Raw genomic sequence first — 22,605 nt, 5'->3', positions numbered from 1 at the left:
GAAGACAGAAAAATTGGTTTATTGCATGAAATGAAAATGAAAGGATTATATTTTCAGACAGTAAGATTTACAAGTATAAGAGGGCAGCAAATCGGACAGTACAAACACACCTTGATTTTAAAGAGTAAAAAGATCCCCATCAAAAGCCTAGAATGTTGCTTCTGTCACCTATTTGTTGACCTATGATCCAGCGAAGCACAGGGCTTTTCTTCAAGAGCATCGGAAATTTATATGAGGATTTCCAATATACAGTCATACCTGTATATTGGATACCTGTATTCAGTCATTACAGACGCTTCAGGTTGCGTTTTTTTGGGTAGCAGACTGCTGAAACCTGGAAGTACCGGAATGGGTTACTTCTGGGTTTCGGCGGTCGCGCATGCGCTAAATTGCGCTTTGCGCATGCGCAGAAGTGTCAAATCGCAACCTGCGCATGTGCAGACGCGGGTTGTGAGTGCTGCGGGTTGCGAACGTGCGTCCAACACAGATCACGTTCGCAACCCAAGCATCCACTGTACTTAATTTTGCGCCTTTCTTTTGGAAATAAATGCAACCGCTGCACACATCATTATCTGTTTGAGAAGCAGCCACTTGGGGTCATCCGGGAGGTGATTCTCAACAAACAGAACAGGATGCGTAAGGAAGTAGTAGTCGTTGCATCTGCAAAAGGACAAAGAGCAGTGTTAGAATGCTTACAGGCCCAGTTCAGATGGCAAGTGAAACCACAGTTTAGCATGCTGAGAATGAACCAACGTGAGCCCCAGGCTCCCACTTTCCCCCACCTCCTCCCTCTCTTGGCTATGAAAGGTTTGGAAACTAGCTCCTGGGTTCAAGCACCTACAACTTCTCTTCTCGCCCACATCGGATGGACTGACAAATTCAAACCATGGCGTATCAAGCTAGCTGGTTTAAACAAACCATAGTCAACGTTAGCCACAGTTTAGGCTTTGGGTGACACTCTAAACTAGCCTTCTGATTCCTTCCAGATGATACTGAACTCTGTATCCCATCAATCCCAGCTAGCACGTCCAATGGTCAGGGGTGATGGCAGGGCCAGATTTAGGTTTGATGAGGCCCTAAGCTACTGAAGGTAATGGGGCCCTTTATATGTCCAGCTGTATATAGAAATGAGCGAACCAGTGATATTTTAGGGAGCAGGCTAGCAGGCGGTGCCCGTTAATTACATCATAGGCGCCCACACAAAACAAAACAAAACACTGTTGCTGTATGTAGGTTTTATTCTTTTTTTTTAATCTTGTATCTTGGAAATGTACGTCCAGTTTTTGTTTCCTTTATATTTTTGGGAGGCCCCCAAGAGAGTGGGGCCCTAAACTATAGCTTGTTTAGCTCATATATAAATCCGGCACTGGGTGATGGGAGTTGAAAACAGCTGCAGGGCACTAGGTCGAGGAAATCTTGCATGCATAGCCCAACATACTCAAATGAACCATTTGAGAGGATAGGTGGTGATGGAGTTCCCTTGTTTCCCCCACCACTGTGACGCTCCATGCCAATGGCTTACCGTATTTTTCGCTCTATAAGACACACTTTTTACCTCCTAAAAAGTAAGGGGAAATGTATGTGCGGCTTATGGGGTGAATGCAGGCTGCGCAGCTATCGCTGAAGCCAGCAGAGCAAGAGCGAGAGCTGCGCAACGCCTCTTGCTGCGCTGCCTTCACAGCGATGCACGATGAGGGACGGAAGGGAGCCTTTACGGAGCCCCTTCCGTCCCTCGTCCTGCTTCGCTGGGAAGCCAGCAGACCAAGAGGCGCTGTGCAGCTCTCCCTCTTGCTCTGCTGGCTTCAGCAGAGCAGAGCAGCGCCTCTTCAGCGTAGCGGGAGGAGGAAAGGAAGGGGCTCCGTAAGGGCTCCCTTCCTTTCCTCCTCCCGCTTTGCTGAAGAGTGTTGCTTCGTCTCGCCTGCCTCCTCCGATCCCCACAACAGGGACAACGCTGCTAGGAGGCCAGCAGATCCAGCTTCCCCAAAGGGGCAGGCGGACCGGCCTAATCCTTAGCCTGATCCTCCCTCCTCCTTCCTCTTCAACAACATTTGATTCAAAATATTTTTCCCCCTTGTTTTCCTCCTCTAAAAACTAGGTGCGTCTTATGGTCGGGGTGCGTCTTATAGAGCAAAAAATACATTAATTCTTATTCCACCAGCTTATAATGGTCAGGGACCGAGCAACGGGAGCTCACCCCGTCGCGGGGATTCAAACCGCCGACCTTCTGATCAGCAAGTCCTAGGCTCTGTGGTTTAACCCACAGCTCCACCCATGTCCCTAGCAGTTCGAAAGCACGTCAAAGTGCAAGTAGATAAATAGGTACCACTCCGGCGGGAAGGTAAACGGCATTTCCGTGCGCTGCTCTGGTTCGCCAGAAGCGGCTTAGTCCTGCTGGCCACATAACCCGGAAGCTGTACGCCGGCTCCCTCGGCCAGTAAAGTGAGATGAACGCTGCAACCCCAGAGTCAGACACGACTGGACCTAATGGTCAGGGGTCCCTTTACCTTTACTTATAATGGTCAGCCCTGGGGCCATCCAATCACAAACCCCAAGAAGTGGACCAAGCCAAACAGAAAACCCATGAAAACAAAGGAAGTCAACCAGGTTACATCATTGTGCCCCACACTATGAATGGCTTTCTATTTCCCCGCAACGTACCTGCCAAGGACCCCGCATCTTCCCCATGTGCAGTCCAGAAGATGCCACTTTCCATCAAGATAAACAGCATTCCAGGCATGCCTCTTCATGTTCCTTGTTCTGCCGACCAAATACCTACACCGTATCCCTGCAAGACTGAGGGGGAAAGAAAGGTATTCAGGAACACCCTTGTTGCCAAGGGGACTGGCTCCTTTCATTGCTTTTGTTTTGTTTTGTTTTATTGGACTGGAATGGCCATCCTTCATTTTGTTCCACAACAGAGATGTGGAGAGTGGGATTTTTATGGAGAAAACAGAAGTTCCGCACGAGACCACTACAGTGGTACCTCAGGTTAAGTACTTAATTCGTTCCGGAGGTCCGTACTTAACCTGAAACTGTTCTTAACCTGAAGAACCACTTTAGCTTATGGGGCCTCCTGCTGCTGCCGCGCCGCCGGAGCCCGATTTCTGTTCATATCCTGAAGCAAAATTCTTAACTCGAGGTACTATTTCTGGGTTAGCGGAGTGTGTAACCTGAAGCGTATGTAACCCAAGGTACCACTGTACTTTCCTTTGCAGAAAAGCCATGGCTCAGTAAGTGCTAACAGGCCCAATTGTGGCTGCAGCCTGTCTCGTTCATTTGCGAATCACAGGTAGGGGGAATCTTTGGCTCTCCAGACGTTGCCATTGGTCAAGCTTGCTAGGGCTGATGGGACTTGTAGCTAAGCAACACCTGGAAGGCCCAAGGTCCTCACTCCTGCTATAAAGGCATGGTAGTTTGTATGTTGCACTGGCGTATAAATTCATGTTATAAGCAGAATCGGCTTATATTTTGAAAAGAAGGAGAGAGGAATCTTTTCAGGCAGCAAGAAGGGGTTTTAAAATGTACATGCAGTGTTTGGTGGGGAGGGACCAAGCAGGATTTCCAGTGAATATATGCTTTCTTCTAGTCTGGGAATATGCAGTTGTCCCATATGGTAGGGTTGGGGGGCAAAGTTGTTCAGCTTTTTTGGGAAAATCTCCAAATAATCAACACTATGGGCTGCCATGCAACAGGGTTTCCCCAGACATTTTAAACCGACTTCCCAAAAATTCACCCGGACGCCATTTCCGATGGATGAATGCTGGCAATATCCGGGAAATTGCAAACATATGGCAGCCCTACCATACAGCGATCAAACCTGCAATCCTGGCGTTATCATCACAACGCTCTAACCAAGTGAGCTCTCAAGTGATATATCAAAAGTTTCCTTCAGGAGCATTCATAGTTTGGTACTGGGGTGGGGAACCTGTGGCTCTGCAGATCTCCCGTCGTCCCTGCCAAGTAACAGCTGTTTGCCATGATGGCTGAGGCCAAAAGAGTTACCTGCACATCTTTGCAAAGAGTAGAGAATATCCAGAACAAATAGTCTTTCCTGACCGAAGGACATCGGCTGGCTTTAAAGCCAGCTTCTCTCTGTCACGGCAGCCTTCCTCATCATATTCTGAAGAAATAAAGACATTTGTGAAATGTCACCCCAAAGTTTGCAACGCACAATGAAAAAGGGGCCGCAACAGGCAGGGACACCAGGTTTTAAAAAACAGCTGAAGCAACCTAGTCAGGCGGGGAGTTATTGAAAAGCTATTTCATTGTGTCTTCATCTATGCGCACGCAATACCTTTAAAGCACATCTGAAGCACATTCTTTCCCTCAAAGCATTCTGGGCGCTATAGTTTACGCCTCACAGAGGTACTATTCCCAGCTACCCTTAACAAACCACAGTGCCCGTAATTCTTTTGAGGGGAAAGAATGTGCTTTGAATGTGCTTTAAAGGCATGGTGTATACAAGCCTAACTGCAGATTATCCAAATAAAAGAAGCAGCAGCCACCAGCACACAGCTTTGCTGCTTGTGTTGTAGAGCATTGACTTTTATCTACAGTTAGGTAAGGGATGGGGACTTGTGGGCAGTTGTCAGAGGCAAAAGAATGCCAGAATGCATAAGGTGGCACCTCCACCTACCAATATGATGGCAAATCCACACCCAAAAGGCTCGGACTTTCTCCAGGTCACTGTGGGCTTTTTGGAGCAAGACGCTCACCAGGTTTTCCACAGTATCCTTGACATCCACCTGTTTCACAAAAGGGAAATAGATTTGGTAGCAGTTAATATGGAGGAGCGGTACTCAGTTCCTTCCTTCTATCTAAGGCTTCCACTTGTTTAAAGAAAATTTAGGGTGCAATTGTACAGGCACTTACAAGACGCTCGGTGCTATTGAATTCAGTGGAGCTTCCTTCTGAGTCAAAATGCGCAGGATTGCACAGACGATTAAGTGTGTGTGCTTGAGCTGAACAATCAATCAATCAATCAATCAATTATTAAATTTGCCAAAAACTTACCCCTCGGTAAAAATAATTCTGAAGGGAGAAGCATGATTAACCTTTCAATTTTCCAGTGTTAATACTGTGTCCACAATCTTCAGCTGCGATCCAAATCCCCTTTGTGATGTCTGGGTTGTGCATGTGTTGGATTGTGGGGAAGCATTCAGCCAGCCAGCCCTGTCAGCTTCCGCTGGTGGAGGGGTGCCATCATCCCTCCCCTGGTACGCAACTCCCCATTCTACCTGTGGGTGGGCAATGGCATACGTGGGGGGGGGGGCATTTGTGGGGCAAGGAGGGTGAAGGGCTGAGGCAGACCTGGCTCAGGGCCGGATTCAGGTTTGATGAGGCCCTAAGCTACTGAAGGTAATGGGGCCCTTTATATGTCCAGCTGTCCTTTGTCAACAACAAATTGTCGCTGTTTTTTGTGTTGAATATAGGGTAATTTATGGACCTAATGGGTATCTAAAGCCATTTGCACATGTTGTCATGCAACCAGTCCATGCAGAATGTAGGTACAGTGGTACCTCGGGTTAAGTACTTAATTTGTTCTGGAGGTCCGTTCTTAACCTGAAGGACCACTTTAGCTAATGGGGCCTCCCACTGCCGCCGCACCGCCAGAGCACGATTTCTGTTCTCATCCTGAAGCAAAGTTCTTAACCCGAGGTACTAATTCTGGGTTAGCGGAGTCTGTAACCTGAAGTGTATGTAACCTGAAGCGTATGTAACCCGAGGTACCACTGTCCCCTATATATAGAAATGAGCAAACCAGTGATATTTTAGGGAGCAGGCTAGCAGTCAGGGCCCATTACTTGCATCACAGGAGCCTACACAACACAAAACACTGTTGCTGTATGTAGGATTTATTTTATTTGTTTTTTTATCTTATATTTTGGAAATGTATATCCAGGTGTGTGTTTTTTTTTTCTTTTAAATGTTTTGGAGACCCCTAAGAAAGTGGGGCCCTAAGCTATAGCTTGTTTAGCTTATATGTAAATCCGGCACTGCCCTGGCTACTTAGTCAGCCCTAGCAGGATTGGGGAATCAGCACTGAGTCACAACCACGGTTGTTGATTCTCACCTGACTTTTGAGTCTTTTTTCAGCCAGAACTCACAGGAATTCAGTTCCAGCACCTCTTAAGTGGGTGCCATTGTCATTTTAAGAGAACAAGGAAGGTGTTCGTGGATGATTTCCGTTCTCATTCTGAGGTAAATTTCTTAACTTGATGTACTATTTCTGGGTTAGTGGAGTCTGTAACCTGAAGCGTATGTAACCTGAGGTACCACTGTATAACTGCATACTCCACACCATACTGTACAATTAATGCACAAGCCCCGCCCTAAAATAATCCTGTGAACCATAGTTAAGGGGTGCTGCGAATCTTAGCTCTATGAGGGATAAACAACAGTTGCGGGATTCTGGGGGGGGGGCGGTGTTTGCAGCCTTCGTGTATAGGCACTTTTTATGTTAACCATGCAGAAAATGGGAGCACCGTATTGTGACTTACGATGTTTGTTATTCAATGTGGACAGAATAAGTTGCCTCCTATCAGGAGTGGTTACTTGAAAGTACTCTCAAATTCCAAATGCCCATTGAAAACCTGAGCATCCTAGCAGATTATTTGCTGGACTATTATTCTACACTGAACATATCACAAGAAGAGAAAGCAAACCTTCTGTGCGTAGGCATCCAGTTCCTTAAACTCTGCCAAGTCTATCGGCATTGATTTCTTATCGCGTTCAACCCATGGACAAAGTATGAACAAACATGAAATATTCAGTCGAGAAAGTCCTACAAGTCCGGCAGAAAAAGAGAAGAAGTGAGAGAAGGAGACAGTGCTGGAGCAAACAGGATTTTGATCTGATCTAACAAGAATACAATTGTACCTTGGATCCCAAACACCTTGCGAGTCGAACATTTTGGCTGCTGAACACCGCAAACCCGGAAGTGAGTGTTCCGGTTTGTGAATGTTCTTTGGAACCCGGACGTCTGAGGCGACTTCTGTGACTTCTGATTGGCTGCAGGAGCTTCCTGCAGCCAATCGGAAGCCGGGCCTTTGTTTCCAAACGTTTTGGAAGTCAAACGGACTTCCGGAATGGATTCCGTTCAACTTCCGAGGTACCACTGTATTCCATTTCCTGGACACATGTAGACAGAACTTGCGACGGGAGTGGCATGGTTTTCACATCCTCCTGCAATAGTTGCTACCTCTTTAGAGAAACTCCACCCCAGCAGCAAAGGCCATTGCACCCACCTCCAATATCCGTTCTTCAGAACATAAACTGTAGGCTTATTTCGAGAACTATAATGGCAACGTAACAAGTGATGGGAACTGGGCTGATAGGTGAGGGTAAAACTGTCCCCATTCCCCTAACACCGGTGATAGGACAGAGACCTGCAGCACACCAGAGGAGAGCAGGCTAACTTTGATATACAGCAAGTTTGTGGGATCTTTGGGCCTCCAGATGCTACTGAACCACAAGTCCCTTAATCCTTTGCCGCTGGCTTTGCTTGCTGGAGCTGACAGCCCAACAATATCTGGAGGGCCCATAGTTCCCTACATTTGAAATACAGGTCAGTGGCCACATATAACCATAACAAAGGGGATTCTGACTAAACATCAGGAATAACACTCTGATGGCAACATCTGTTCAACAGTGGAACCGACTCCCTCAGAAAGTCCTCCTTCCTCGGAGGTTTTTAAGCAGAGGTTGGATGGTCATCAGTCATGGATGGTTTAGTTGAGATTCCTGCCATTGCAGGGGGTTGGACTAGATGACCCTCGGGACCCCTTCCAATTCTACAATTCTGTGGTTCTGCGAAAGAACTGATATTTACTATTCAGATTTTCCGGAGGCTGCGTTGATCCTTGTCCTTCTCCCATCTTGGAAACCTACAGAATTGAGATGAGATAATAGATGTACATTAAAGCATATATTAACAGGGACACGGGTGGCGCTGTGGGCTAAACCACAGAGCCTAGGACTTGCCGATCAGAAGGTCGGCGGTTCGAATCCCCGTGATGGGGTGAGCTCCCGTTGCTCAGCCCTGCTCCTGCCCACCTAGCAGTTCAAAAGCACATCAAAGTGCAATTAGATAAATAGGTACTGCTCCGGCGGGAAGGTAAACAGCGTTTCCGTGCGCTGCTCTATTTCACCAGAAGCGGCTTGGTCATGCTGGCCACGTGACCCGGAAGCTGTACGCTGGCTCCCGCGGCCAATAAAGTGAGATGAGCGCCACAACCCCAGAGTCTTTTTTTTGAAAATAATATTTATTACTTTTCCAACAATTTAAACACTACAAAAAAAATACAATACAATACAAAAACACTACATAACACTAACACATTAAACTAACAAAACAAAACAAAAACAATTAAACACATCAAACAATTTCAATATCTTATCTTTCATTCACTTATTTCCACGACCTCCTCACACCTCCCTTTTTGTATTCCACTTCTGTTAATTGTTTCAGCAATTCCTTTCCATCTTCCTCTGTTTTCTATCCTATAATTATCTTAACACATTCTAACCTTATTTTTCCCTTTAATTCTCTATTAATCTATTTATACTTAATTCCTTATAACATTTCTACTAAAGCCATATAACTTCATTCCAACATTTTTCTAACATTCATTAATTTTACAGTATTTCTGTAAATAGTCTTTAAACGTTTTCCAGTCTTCTTCCACTGACTCGCCACAACCCCAGAGTCGGTCACAACTGGACCTAATGGTCAGGGGTCCCTTTACCTCACTAAAGCATATATTGGCCATGCTGACTGGGACTGACGGGGGAACGATCTCTACATAGCCACAGATTCCCCATCCCCGATATGTTGCTCTTACACCAGTGTGACATTCATAGATGCCCTTAATTTCTTTATTTTATTTATTTCATAAGAATTTTAACTGATGCTTCAGGGAAACCTTGCAGCTCAGTTGGTTACAGTGTCGTGCTGATGACACCAATGTCACAGGCCCGATCCCCATACGCGACAGCTGCATATTCTTGCACTGTAGAGGGTTGGACTCTGCAGTTCTATGATTATATACATTGGCTCACATCCAGCACCCACATTCACTGAGGGGAAAACAGCGCCTCTTGAAGCACATCCCATGTATGTATCTGCTATATAGTTAGGAAAGTGGTTTGCCTGTCTGTCTGTGTGTTCTCTATGCATTCAGATCCATTCAGCCACTGTCTGGTGCAGGGTGGATAAAAATCAATGATTTTTTTAAAAAAAATTAAATCAGGCTTTTTTATTTAAATTGGATTTTTTTTTATTTAAATCAGATTTTTAAAATTTAAATCGGATTTTTAAAATAAAATGCTTTTGGAGGAAAAATCTTTCTAAAGATAGTTTTCTATTTAAATTACATTACAGTGGTACCTCGGGTTAAGAACTTAATTTGTTCTGGAGGTCCGTTCTTTACCTGAAACTGTTCTTAACCTGAGATACCACTTTAGCCTATGGTGCCTCCTGCTGCCGCCGCGCCGCAACTGCACAATTTCTGTTCTCATCCTGACGCAAAGTTCTTAACCCGAGGTACTATTTCTGGGTTAGCAGAGTCTGTAACCTGAAGCGTCTGTAACCCGAAGTACCACTGTATAGTCCAAAGGCTATTCATCAGGAAATAAGGATTTATTTTAAGTTTTTCATGTGTGCTAAAACTCAGTCTAAGTTTTGTTTTTTTTAAATCGTTTAACCACATCAGTTAACAAACATGGATACATATGCTATAATGTTATTGTTTTAGTTAAATAATTTGTTTAAATTCTTATTAAAGAAATGGTTTTTTTTCTCCTTCCAATAAAGTACAGCAGAAAAGTTGCCCAAATATAAACAATAATTTCATAATTACCTGTCTTTGTATTTCTAATAGTATAACCAAATCACTAATTTTTGATATAACTGTAAAAACTACTGTGAAAATGTATTATTCCAAAAATGAAACCTTCATCTGGTTGTAAATGTTAAAATTATACCAGCAAGAATGAGTCTTTCTGTAAAAAAATATGATTTAAATCAAGTCTTACTGACTAGTGATTTAAATTGTGATTTAAATCAAATCCACCCTGGTCTGGTGTCTACTGTAGCTTAGCAAAAAAAAAAGCCTGCAAGTTACTAGCCCTCAACATTTCACTTGCTCACATTGACCTCATGAAATACAGTGGTAACTCGGGTTAAGTACTTAATTCGTTCCGGAGGTCTGTTCTTAACCTGAAACTGTTCTTAACCTGAAGCACCACTTTAGCTAATGGGACCGCTGGAGAACGATTTCTGTTCTCATCCTGAATCAAAGTTCTTAACCTGAAGCACTATTTCTGGTTAGCGGAGTCTGTAACCTGAAGCGTATGTAACCCGAGGTACCACTGTAGAGAGGTATGCTAAATTGTTGCTCTACGGCCTGCCAAGTTACCTCCAGGGATTGATCCTGGAACGAACTCCTGCCTGCTGACTATCTTAGAATTCCAGCCTGCAAAACTTAGCAGTTACTAATCATAAGACAGTTCCTGGACCCAACTGTCTCTTTCTTTTCCCAAACCCTCTTTCTAAGAAACAGAAACGAATTAAAGATGCTCTGCTTACCTCTTCGTAGTAGATGCTCAGCGGAGACGTCCAGGTGATTGTTTCTCAACTTCGGAGAAAAAGCACCAACGCAGCAGGAGGAACAGCCGGGAGTGCTTCCAGCCGGGAATGAAGAGCGAAAGTGAAGAGAGGAGGGAGGAGCGTGGCTTGATCTCAGCTTACCATCACCACCAATCCCTCCTTGAGACCTTGGCGTTAGAGGATAAGCGTTAGCAGCAAATACACCCATGAAGTCAAAACAGAAGGTTTTGCAGAGCAGCGCTGGAGTGCGTCCAAGTTCCCTGCGTGGGGAACAACAGATACAGCAAGTGTCTCAAATGTGAAGGCAAAGCCTAGCCATCGTGGCTCAAAGCCCCCAAAATACCTCTCCTCCCTGAATATGTCTCATCCTCTTTTAAAGTCATCCAAATTGGGGGCCATCACTGTATCCTGTGGGAGCAAGTTCCACAGTAAATTGTATGGTGCATAAATAAGTATTTTCTTTTATGTCTCCTGAATCTTCCAACAGAATCTTCTGTTAACTTTGAATCCATCTTCCAGCTTCGTTGGTGTTCACAAGTTGTCGTGTTATGAGAGGGGCAGAAAAACTTTCCTCCATCCGCTTTTCTGCATTGCCAGGCATAATATTATTAACTTCTCCCAGATAGATTGTTGTCATTCATAGTCTACATTCCCGTGTCCTTGTTTTGTTTTTACATAAGGGTGTGGGTGTGTGGGTGCAGGGCAGGATTCAGGTTTGATGAGGCCCTAAGCTACTGAAGGTAATGGGGCCCTTTATATGTCCAGCTGTCCTTTGTCAACAACAAATTGTCACCATTTTTTGTGTTGAATAAATGCCATATCGTAATTTATGGACCTAATAGGTATCTAAAGCCATTTGCACATAACAAATAGGAGCTTGCACAACACAAAACACTGTTGCTGTGTTCTGGTTTTATTTTATTTGTTTTTTATCTTATATTTTGGAAATGTACATCCAGGTGTTTTTTTCCTTTAATTTTTTTTGGGGGGCCCCAAGATGGTGGGGCCTGAAGCTCTAGCTTGTTTAGCTTTGTTGTAAACAAAATCTGCCCTTCTTCCCTTATGGGGTATCCAAGAGCCCATATAGAGTCCTTACGTGGGTTCCCTATTGGTAGGAGAAAATAACAGAGGCCAACCAGAGAATATTGAGAAGCAAAGCAGCTAGTAAGATCTTTATTGATCTCTTGCAACAGGGTGCTCCCCTCACACGCAGGAAAGGAGGAGGACCCCAAACAAAGTTGTGCCTGCCCTTATACAGACATTTTAAATTCCCTGCCCTGGAGCTCAAGACCACCCCTCCATACATTATACATACATCATAGAAAGGGCGTAACCCAAGACCACCCCACACAAACATCATACCTACATCACAGAAAAGGCAGTCTACAACAGAAATTTGAGTGTTGTTTTTCCTGTCTGGAGGGTTTTCTGATAATGCCTTATCTGATTGCCTCTCCTGGTAGTCTGGCCATTCCTCTGAAATGGTGATCACCCACTTCCTGAGACAATGGGAAAGTTACCCCCACCCCTCCCTGCTTACAGAGAAAACATTTGGTCAGTTTGGGAGTCAAAATGGTTTCAGGGAGTCAAAATGATTTCAGGAAGGTCTTCCTGTGCTACCCCAGACATTGGTACATTTATGAACATTTATTATATATGTTGCTGCTGTTGTTTAGTTGTTTAGTCGTGTCCGACTCTTCGTGACCCCATGGACCAGAGCACGCCAGGCACTCCTGTCTTCCACTGCCTCCCGCAGTTTGGTCAAACTCATGTTCGTAGCTTCAAGAACACTGTCCAACCATCTTGTCCTCTATCATCCCCTTCTCCTTGTGCCCTCCATCTTTCCCAACACCAGGGTCTTTTCCAGGGAGTCTTCTCTTCTCATGAGGTGGCCAAGGTATTGGAGCCTCAACTTCAGGATCTGTCCTTCTAGTGAGCACTCTCGGCTCTTGCATCTGCATGAGAATGCTTAGGAAGAGAGAGGAACCTCCAAGCTTCCCAGTCTGCCCTTCTTGTGCTGACCTGCGTTGATCTTTCTTCAGTGTTGGAATGACACCCTGAGAGCGTCATTCCAACACTGAAGAAAGATCAACACAGGGCTGACCATTAGGTCCAGTCATGGCCAACTCTGGGGTTGTGGCGCTCATCTCGCTTTACTGGCCAAGGGAGCCGGCGTACGGCTTCCGGGTCATGTGGCCAGCATGACTAAGCCGCTTCTGGCGAACCAGAGCAGCGCACGGAAACGCCGTTTACCTTCCCGCCGGAGCGGTACCTATTTATCTACTTGCACTTTGACGTGCTTTTGAACTGCTAGGTTGGCAGGAGGAGGGACCGAGCAACAGGAGCTCACCCCGTCGCGGGTATTCGAACTGCCAACCTTCTGATCGGCAAGTCCTAGTCTCTGTGGTTTAACCCACAACGCCACCCGCGTCCCGTATACAGTGGTACCTCAGGTTAAGTACTTAATTCATTCTGGAGGTCCGTTCTTAACCTGAAACTGTTCTTAACCTGAATCACCACTTTAGCTAATGGGGCCTCCTGCTGCCGCCGCACTGCCGAAGCACAATTTCTGTTCTCTTCCTGAAGCAAAGTTCTTAACCTGAAGCACTATTTCTGGGTTAGCGGAGTCTGTAACCTGAAGCATATGTAACCTGAAGTGTATGTAACCTGAGGTACCACTGTATATGTGTAAATAAACTATGGTTAGCGGACATCCCCGTTTCCCGGAGACAGTCCACAGATTTACAAATCTGTCCCCGGACAAAATCCGTCCCCGGAATGTCCCCGGATTTCATTTAATTTCCCTGGATTAATATTTTAAGTGTTGTAGATTTATTAGTAGGGAATGAATGTTGCGTGATTGGTTCAACAGCACAAGACGCATCATATGGGGACTTCTGGTGAGGCAAAATGGCGGGCGCCACAGCAGCCAGCAGCTCCTGAAGCCAGCCAGGGCCAACTGCACTACTAGGCTGGATCCGGGCTGCTGAGACTGCCGCTGCCACGGCCAAGGGGGAACTGGGGACGCCTGGCGCGTCAACTGGGGGAACTGCTGACTTCCGTCCGTGACCCAAATTGAGCCGGGAGCGAGAGCTCCTGGCCACCCGGCTGACTGCCCAGTAGCGCTCCAGGGCCAGGAAAAACCCCGGAGCCAATGCAGGGAGAAGGAGGAGAGGAGAAGAAGAAGGAAGAGAGAGAAAGAGGAAGGAGAAAAAAGAAGGGAGCCCCGATCTGGTTGCGCCGCTACCGCCGCCACTGAGGAGGAGAGGTAGGAGTGCACTGGGAGGGCAAGGACATGTGACCGAACCCAGGCCCGACCCGAGGCTACTCTGTGGCGGCTAGCGCTCCAAGAGAGCAGGCCAGGGCCCAGAGGAAGGCTGTGCGACAGAGGAGACCACAGAAGAGAAGATATTACTTCTTCTTTTCTTTTTAATAATTTTTTAATTCTTTGAAAAAAATCTGGTAACCTTAAAATAAGCCATGAATCATTAAGGCACCGCACTCTTCACTGTCCCTCATTCCAAGGAACCCAAACCCTGGATAAGCACCTGGAACCCCTGGAATTCTGTGCCGCTCAGAGATTGGGGTGTCGTGCAACAGTACTTTGGGGGACACCATGACTGTTTAAAGTGGTATAAAGGTAAAGGTAAAGGGACCCCTGACCATTAGGTCCAGTCGTGGCCGACTCTGGGGTTGCGGCGCTCATCTCACTTTATTGGCTGAGGGAGCCGGCGTACAGCTTCCGGGTCATGTAGCCAGCATGACTAAGCCACTTGTGGCAAACCAGAGTAGCACATGGAAACGCCGTTTACCTTCCCGCCGGAGCGGTACCTATTTATCTACTTGCACTTTGATGTGCTTTCGAACTGCTAGGTTGGCAAGAGCAGGGACTGAGCAACGGGAGCTCACCCCGTCGCGGGGATTTGAACCGCCGACCTTCTAATTGGCAAGTCCTAGGCTCTGTGGTTTAACCCACAGCGCCACTCGCGTCCCAAAAGTGGTATAACACTGCTTTAAATGTATAGTCCAGGTGGGGCCCAGCTTTTCCTCAGAGCAGATCCGTTGAAATTAATGAGCATGACTAAATTGGGTCTTACCGATTTCAACAGGTCTACTCTGAGTAAAACTTAGTTGACTACTACAGATTATCTCCAGATATTATGGGTTGGAGCCAAGACTACACCCTTGAGCTTGTTCTTGTGGTCACCTTCATTCTCATTTATGGATGTGTGGTTAACCTGTTGTTTTGAGTCTGCAAAAGAGCCTTACTGAAGAAGTTAACAAAGCCCGTTCAGCAAACTTGTATGGTGAACGCCCAGTTAATCGGCTCAGCGTTCAAGTCATTAGGTTAATTAAACAAAACAGGATAATTGGAAAAGGGGGCTGTAGCTATGAATATTAGGGGTGGAAGACGGCGTATAACTCGATGGCAGAACAAATGATGCCGTGCTTTAAAATTAGAGGGTGTTCTACTAGGGTGTCAGAAATTACAGGGTGCCCCTTCTGGGAACTGTGATGGCAATTAAGCCATCTTCTGAGAATCTGTACTAGAGGATAGAAAACAATCCCAAGGTTGCAGCATTTCGTGGAAGATAATAGCGAGCCATCTGCTGGCACCATGAGCATCACAAGGACGGCCTTGTCAGCTTCTCTTCCCTGTAACTCCATGATCCTGTCCTTCTCCCACAATAACCTGCCTTTCCTTAGCTAGCATGAATTAAGGCAATGCAAATGGGCTGTAAAATGTTGGGAGGTCCACAGAATTTCCAGGTTTTGATGGCATATGTATCCACAACACAGCAGCAGGGAAAGCTATTTATTTGGAGGCCACAACTGATGGTGCGTCAGCCACAACTGGGCAGTCCTGTTATGAGAATTATAAGGTCTAAGATATAAAATAAACGCACCAAGAAAACACATACATAAATATATAAACCGCGTATCTGAAACAGTACAGTCATATCTCAGGTTGAAGTTGCTTCAGGTTGAGTAATGGATCACGTTACTTCTGGGTTTCGCTTCTCGCGCATGTGCAGACGATGAAAATGACGTCACGCGCATGCGCGGAAGTGGCGAATCGCGCCCCGCGCACACGCAGACGTGAGTTGGGTTTACTTCAGGATGCGAACGGGGCTCTGGAACGGATCCAGTTCGCATCCAGAGGTACCACTGTACAGGAAAAAGTCCTGAAACCATTTTGTCGCTCCCAAATGACCTCAAATATTTCTCTGCAAGGTTTAAGGAAATGGGGAGCCTCCCCATTGTCTCTTTGCTTCCAAATCCTGTCTTAAGGGCACATTTAAGATATGAATAGCGTGAGCCTGTGACCTGTGACCTGGATTCAGACCCTAATCACGTTCCTGCCCCTGTCTTATTATTATTATCATAACTGGATCAAATGCATACATTTCTTTTACTAGGGCAGTTTCTCTCGGAATATGCACACTTTCCTGCTACACAGAATTCTTCAGCACCAAGAGCAACGAATAAAGGTGGTTCACCCCATGGTTAATGGGGGGGGGGGTAAATAGTGTCCACACTTAAGCCTGCTGGGAAGCACTGCCATTCTCATCTGAAGCCCCATTTGTGGATACCCCAAGAACGATCTGCACATGCTCAGAGGCACACATTTTTCCTTCGCTACTTGCTGTACTGAACACTGGCATAGAAAGTTAAGTTGGAGAGCATTGAAACATGGGCTAGATTAAGCCCCAGATTCCACATCTGCTTGGCCTGCTGAATAATAATATTTATTTATTTATTTATTCATTCATTCATTCCCCACCCACCTGGCTGGGTTTCCCCAGCCACTCTGGGCAGCTTCCAGCAAAATATTAAAATACAATAATTCATCAAATATTAAAAACTTCCCTAAACAGGGCTGCCTTCAGATGTCTTCTAAAAGTCAGATACAGTAGTACCTCAGGTTAAGTACTTAATTCATTCCGGAGGTCCGTTCTTAACCTGAAACTGTTCTTAACCTGAAGCACCACTTTAGCTAATGGGGCCTCCTGCTGCCGCCACACCGCCGACACACGATTTCTGTTCTCATCCTGAAGCAAAGTTCTTAACCCCAGGTTATATTTCTGGGTTAGCGGAGTCTGTAACCTGAAGCGTATGTAACCCGAGGTACCACTGTAGTTGGATCCCAGGGTTAAATCCCAATGGCATCTTCAGGTAGAGGTGGAATAAACCTTAGAGGGCCACTGCCAGTCAATGTAAAAATAAAATAAAGATAAATAACTTCGTATAAGACAATCTCTGGTCTATGCTGGTGGAAAGAGTTGCGTGTGGCGCCGTCGGGTGGGGAGAAATGCTTTTTCCCAAACTGTGTGACCGCTAGAGGTCTCTGGTTATTGATGATGGAAGGGAAAAGGGGGGAGAACACTCTCTATGTCCCCCGCCTCTCTCTCTCCTTTTCCCTTGACCAGGATATCAAGAATTGAACTTCCTGAGTCAAGAAGTCCCCCACCTTTCTGTGTCCGCTTCAAGAAGTGACTTTGGCTGGAGAGATCCCGAAGTGGGTGTGAGGAGGGAAGGAGGGAAGTTGCAAAACTAGGGTTTCTCTCAAATGTGCTCTAAACTGCGTAGGAAAGGCTGTAAGGGATCTGGGGCTAAGCCAGCGAATGAATCTCCTCTTCCATCATACAGCTGTTTGCCCTGCCGGCTGAAATGGTCCTGAGGCTCAGAGTCTCCCTTCCTGCAGTTGCAGGTTGGGGAACAGCAGAGGAGGAAGAAGTGGCTGAGATAGCAAATGATAAAGGGGAATAAGGAGGTAAGAAGAGCAATGCTGGATCAGGCCAGTGGCTTGTCTAGTCCAGCATCCTGCTCTCTCAGTGGCCAGCCAGATTCCGGAGGGGATGCTGCAAGCAGGACCTGAAGGCAAGGGAACTCTCTCCTGGTGCAGCGATAAAACCACTAGCGCGTTTGCAACGCTAAGCAGGGTCTGGTATGGTTTCAAACTGGATGGGGGACCGCGTGTTGAGATTCCTGCATTGCCAGGGGTTGGGCTGGATGACGTTCCGGGTCCTTTCCAACTTTACAATTCCATGATTCCTGCGATATCCAGCCACTGGAATGCGGAGCTATGCTTTCGGAGCCTCCTAGGTAGGTCATTAAGAAAGGGTTAAATGAGTGAGAATGTGATTGGCCAGTGGGAATGCAAGGGGGGAGTAAAAGTTAGAGTGGGAGGTTTTGAAAGTCAGTTGAGGTTTGGGAATTGGAGAAGGAAGAGGGAGGAATAGGCAGTGTATTGTGAGAGAGTGAGAGGAATTGTTGGGTGGAGTCAGATAGATAGTTGGGGATAATCAGTTTGAAGTTGTTAGGAACCAAGATTAAGAACCTGCCAAGAAAAATTAACTGTAACCATAAGCTTGTTCCTGCATTTAAAAAATAAACTTGATTATTTGTTAATGTTAACAACTGACTGGACTCCGTGTGTCCCCGTGAGATACGGGGTGGTGGCAGCGGAAAAAGCAATCGCAGTGGTGGCACAGGGTCAATCGACTGTCAAATGTCCGGGGACCCTGTATGATCGCCACAGTAACCATCGATAGTCTTCTCCTCCATGAGTCCTCAAAGGAAGCGACAGCAACAGGAAAGGAAGCTCTCTTTAAAAAAAACTTACTTAGGAAGGGGAGACTGCTCCTGCTGAACCTTAGGCTAAACCCCTTATGCCTTGCAAACCCTGTGATTGCAGTGCCTAGTAGCAGATAGAAACAGATATTGAGAGGTGAACGCAACTGTGATCCGTCACATCCGCCAGGCCAGCTATCAGATGTCAGTGGTGGTTGCTCGTGAGTAACCAGGCAGGACTCCGACCTGTCTTTAACAGGTTTTATTTTGGTGCAAAACTATTTACAGTGCAGAGCCATCAGTTCATGGCTGCCTCAATCGCTAGCAGAATCCAGGAGGGGTCGTTTCCCCATGAGAGCTTAGTCACCCCCAGCCTTTTCCTTCCTTCCTTGCGTTTTACACTTCTGCACAAGGTGGGCGATGGGAGGCGTGCTTCCCTCCTGGCCGGCTTGGCAAGGAGTGTTGCCGAGGCTCCCAGCAGCATCCTCTAACCCTTTCCCCTCCTTCACCCAGGAGGCGTGGCTTTCCCCACCCTCAGACTGACAAGGTGCGGCGCTGGGACTCCCAGCAGCATCCTCTGGTCCCTTCCCTTCTTCCCCACTGGAGGTGTGGCTTTCCCCACCACAGAAAGAGGAACTGCTTCTCAAGATTTTCAGAGGTTCCCTGTATCCCAACTGCCCCTCTGCCTCCCTTCCCTGTTCTGATGGCAGTCCCCTGACACCAGCAGCCAAAAAGTGGCCACAAAACCAGGCTGGCCGGCCTATGAAACAAAAGGAGATGGGACTAGTACTAGAGCAGACTCTACTACACCTTGCTGCAGGTGGGGGGGGCTCTTGAATGCTGCCCTGCAGGTCAAAATAGCCACAAGGAGAAAGATAATGATGATGATGATGATGATGATGATGATTACATGCATACATACCCTGCCCATCTGGCTGGGTTTCCTCAGCCACTCTGGGCGGCTCCTAACAGATTAAAACCAGATTAAAACATCAAACATTAAGAACTTCCCTAAACAGGGCTGCCTTCAGGTGTCTTATAAAAGTCAGATAGCTGTTTATTTCCTTGACACCTGAAGGGAGGGCATTCCACAGGGCAGGCGCCACCACCAAGAAGGCCCTCTGGCTGGTTCCCTGTAACTTAACCCGAGGTACCACTGTAGTTGTTCCACATTCCACAGGCCACCACTGAGAAGGCCCTCTGCCTGTTGTGATAATTTCTGCTCACAGGGAGATTTTTGCACAGGGAGCTTCCCAAAATTTGATCTTCAGGCTGCAGTCCTATGTGGTACAGTTTGTTTGTTTGTTTGTTTGTTTGTTTGTTTGTTTGTTTGTTTTTAACACCTCACAACTCTTACGTTGTTGAGCAGGTCCCATTTTGTTAATTACAGGGATGGGTGACCTGAGTGGCCATCCAGATGTTGTTAGACGCCATGCTCCCATCAGCCCCAGCCACCATGGCCAGTGGTCGGGGATCATGGGAGCCGGAGTCAAATTTAGAATGTAGTTGGACATTCCATGTCTCCATCACCCCTGACCAATGGCTGATGGGAGCCAGAGTCCCACAACAGCTAAATAATGACTTGTATCTGTTGTTCTTGGGCCAGCTGTATCCGTTTCCTGTGGTTCATCTTCCAAATATGGGCAGTGAGCGCCATCATCTCCAGTTCAGTGAAGAAGCCTGCAAACAATAAGCACCCTGACACTGAGGGAAGCCACCAGAGATGTCTCCAAGAAGGGCCCAGAGGAGCATCTCTCAGACACCTGTGCTGAGTAAGTCCTTGAAGAATAAAGTGGAAGTGCAGCCACAGACCTACGGCAACGGGGTAAATAAGCACAAGGTTCCCACCATCCCTCAGAAGGCCTACAGCAAACAGCAGCCCAACATCAGCACCGAATGCAGGAAAAGCTTCTCAAAGTGTTCCGATCTGACGAAACACAAAAGAACTCGCAAGAGAGAAAAGCCTTGTCGATGCCTTGAGAGTGGGAAGAGCTTCTGCAGGAGCTCAAGTCTGAGTAAAAAAGTAAAGGGACCCCTGACCATTAGGTCCAGTCGTGGCCGACTCTGGGGTTGCAGAGCTCATCTCACTTTACTGGCTAAGGGAGCCAGCATTTGTCCGCAGACAGTTTTTCCGGGTCATGTGGCCAGCATGACTACGCCGCTTCTGGCAAACCAGAGCAGCGTACGGAAACGCCGTTTACCTTCCCGCCGGAGTGGTACCTATTTATCTACTTGCACTTTGACGTGCTTTCAAACTGCTAGGTTGGCAGGAGCAGGGACCGAACAATGGGAGCTCACCCCGTCGCGGGGATTCGTGCACTGCTCTGGTTCGCCAGAAGTGGCTTAGTCATGCTGGCCACATGACCCAGAAGCTGTACGCCAGCTCCCTCGGCCAGTAAAGCAAGATGAGCGCCGCAACCCCCGAGTCGTCCGCGACTGGACCTAACGGTCAGGGGTCCCTTCACCTTTTAAGTAGTTCCATAAACACAAGAGACACCCAGGTTAAACCCAGGTTTAATCACCCTATCCGGTGTGCTGCATCTTTCCATTTTTGGAGAGTCTTCACTTTTTGTTCATTTGTTTTAATTTGAAAAAGAAAGATGTTTGTAGCCCCTTTTAAACGGTGTTTAACTGGACGCTTACCAAGGGTTACTCAACGAGACAAGCAGTAATGAATTCTACACTTTGCGTGTAGGTGAGAGCATTCTGGCAACCAGAGATTTGTACCATGTATATGGCCGACAAGGTGATTATGAAAGCCAGTGTGGGGTAATGGTTAGTGTGTCGGACTAGGACCTGGGAGACTGGGGTTCAAATCCTTACTCTGCCATGAAGCTCTCAGGGTGACCATGGACCAGTCAATATGCTCCAATGGAGAACTGGCCAGTGGCCAGGCAAATCCTACCCTAAAAACAGTAATGGGATTATAGATAGGGTAGGAAGCCAGAAACACTCCTGGAGGAGAAATCCAGCGGTGGTATCTGCTTTTGGTTTGCACTCTTTAAAAAATAATAATGATGATGCAAGTTTGTGCTCCAATAATGGAGGTAAAAATAAATAAGGAGATGCCAGATCCCAAGGGGACAACAGATATTCAGATCACAATCATCTGTGATTTTTTTTTGTCAGTCTGATGTTTGTCCAGGAAATCTTAATAAAGCAATTCTCGCTTGGGAAGATGTGTTGCCTGAACCTTTCAGAGGGAGAATCTCTCAGCCAGGCCTTTGTCTCCAATCGAGGCGAATTCCCATACTCATGAAACTTTGCACAAGGAACGTTTTTTTTTATAACCTATTTCCTACCCCCTCGCCCACTCCCCGTCAGCTCACCTTCTTGCTGTGGGGCATCCGCTGTTGCTATAGCTGAGGAACACGGTGCTATTTCCACAATAGCAATAGCAAACACTCTGGATTAGAAGGAACAAACTTTCCTCAGCAGTTTGATGGTGGCACAACAAACACAATTCAGCCGTGCAAACAGCAGTTTCCTACACATACACACCCCAATACATCTCTCCCTGCCCCCTCTATCCACATAAGAACGGAGCAGGGCCAAGCCTACAGTAGGCAGACGGAGGCAGCTCCCTCAGGCAGCAGCAGATATTGGAAGGCAAGAGCACCAGCTCTGGCATGTGCCGCACCCTGTGTCTGCCCCACCCGCAAGACAGCCCTCAGGCCGAGGCGCTGGGTTATCCCCAAGACTGGCGAGTAAGGGACTTCCCCTGCAGGCGAAGACAAGGCTCTGGCAGATTGAGCGGACGAGACCAAGAGTGAGTCCCACGGTCAAGGTGGTTTCTGCACAAGCTGTAAAGCGGCCTTTCTCAACCTGTGGGTCCCCAGATGCTGAACTACAACTCTCATCACCCCTAGCGAGCAAGGCCAGAGCTCGGGGATGATGGGAGTTGTAGTCCAACAACATCTGGGGACCCACAGGTTGAGAACCGCTGCAAAGGGAAGCGAGGAGCACATGGGGCTCGTCAGCCCGATAAGGTAGCCCTTCTAGGGGAAGGAAAACTCTGGTCCTAAACCTCCGCTGCCTTGTGGGACATCTTCAGAAGAAGAAAAGGCTCCGGAGTAAACCCTGAACAAATCCAGAGTGGAGAGACAGGATGGAGCCTTCCTTCCGGCAACTCCTGCAGCCCAGGGCGGAGGAAGGGGGGTGCGGTGGGGGCGGGCCACCCTGGGTGTCACCACTGAGGGGGGTGACAAAATGCCGGGCGGCACTCACCGCAGGGTCTTCAGCGTGCCCGAGCCACGCGTCTCTCCAGGGAGTGGCACAGTGACTTGGGCGCCCGGAGGCTCTGCGCTGCCCCAAATGGTCCACCCGCCGCCGCCTCCTCAGCTGTAGGGCGGCCGAGTGGGAGGAGGCAGACAGATTCCTTGGAGGCCCCGCAGAACGTCCTACCCCAGCTGGCCCCGCCC

General features: G+C 47.2%; 1 protein-coding gene across 1 annotated transcript; it reads right to left on the bottom strand.

Moving 5' to 3' along the window:
- On the bottom strand, positions 1–22,435 carry LOC308470084 (kyphoscoliosis peptidase-like). The gene is made up of 8 exons (XM_080993352.1): positions 22,412–22,435; positions 10,589–10,776; positions 7,832–7,886; positions 6,666–6,784; positions 4,637–4,745; positions 4,003–4,120; positions 2,659–2,793; positions 1–660 (listed from the first exon to the last, which is right to left on the bottom strand). The coding sequence occupies exons 3-8, from the start codon at positions 7,875–7,877 to the stop codon at positions 519–521; spliced, it is 669 nt and encodes a 222-aa protein (XP_080849478.1). The 5' UTR covers positions 7,878–7,886; positions 10,589–10,776; positions 22,412–22,435; the 3' UTR covers positions 1–518.
- Between the last annotated feature and the right edge of the window lie 170 nt (positions 22,436–22,605).

The sequence above is a fragment of the Podarcis pityusensis genome, assembly GCF_964106645.2.
Source record: "Podarcis pityusensis genome assembly, chromosome: 2".
NCBI lineage: Eukaryota > Metazoa > Chordata > Lepidosauria > Squamata > Lacertidae > Podarcis > Podarcis pityusensis.
This window is presented reverse-complemented; position numbering and strand designations above follow the sequence as displayed.

Coding starts and splice junctions, on each gene's coding strand:
- LOC308470084 (XM_080993352.1), bottom strand. CDS start 7,877: ATGGGAGAAGGACAAGGATCAACGCAGCCTCCGGAAAATCTGAATA. Junction 6,785..7,831: donor GCCTCCGGAAAATCTGAATA/GTAAATATCAGT, acceptor CCGGACTTGTAG/GACTTTCTCGACTGAATATT. Junction 661..2,658: donor AGATGCGGGGTCCTTGGCAG/GTACGTTGCGGG, acceptor GTCCTTTTGCAG/ATGCAACGACTACTACTTCC.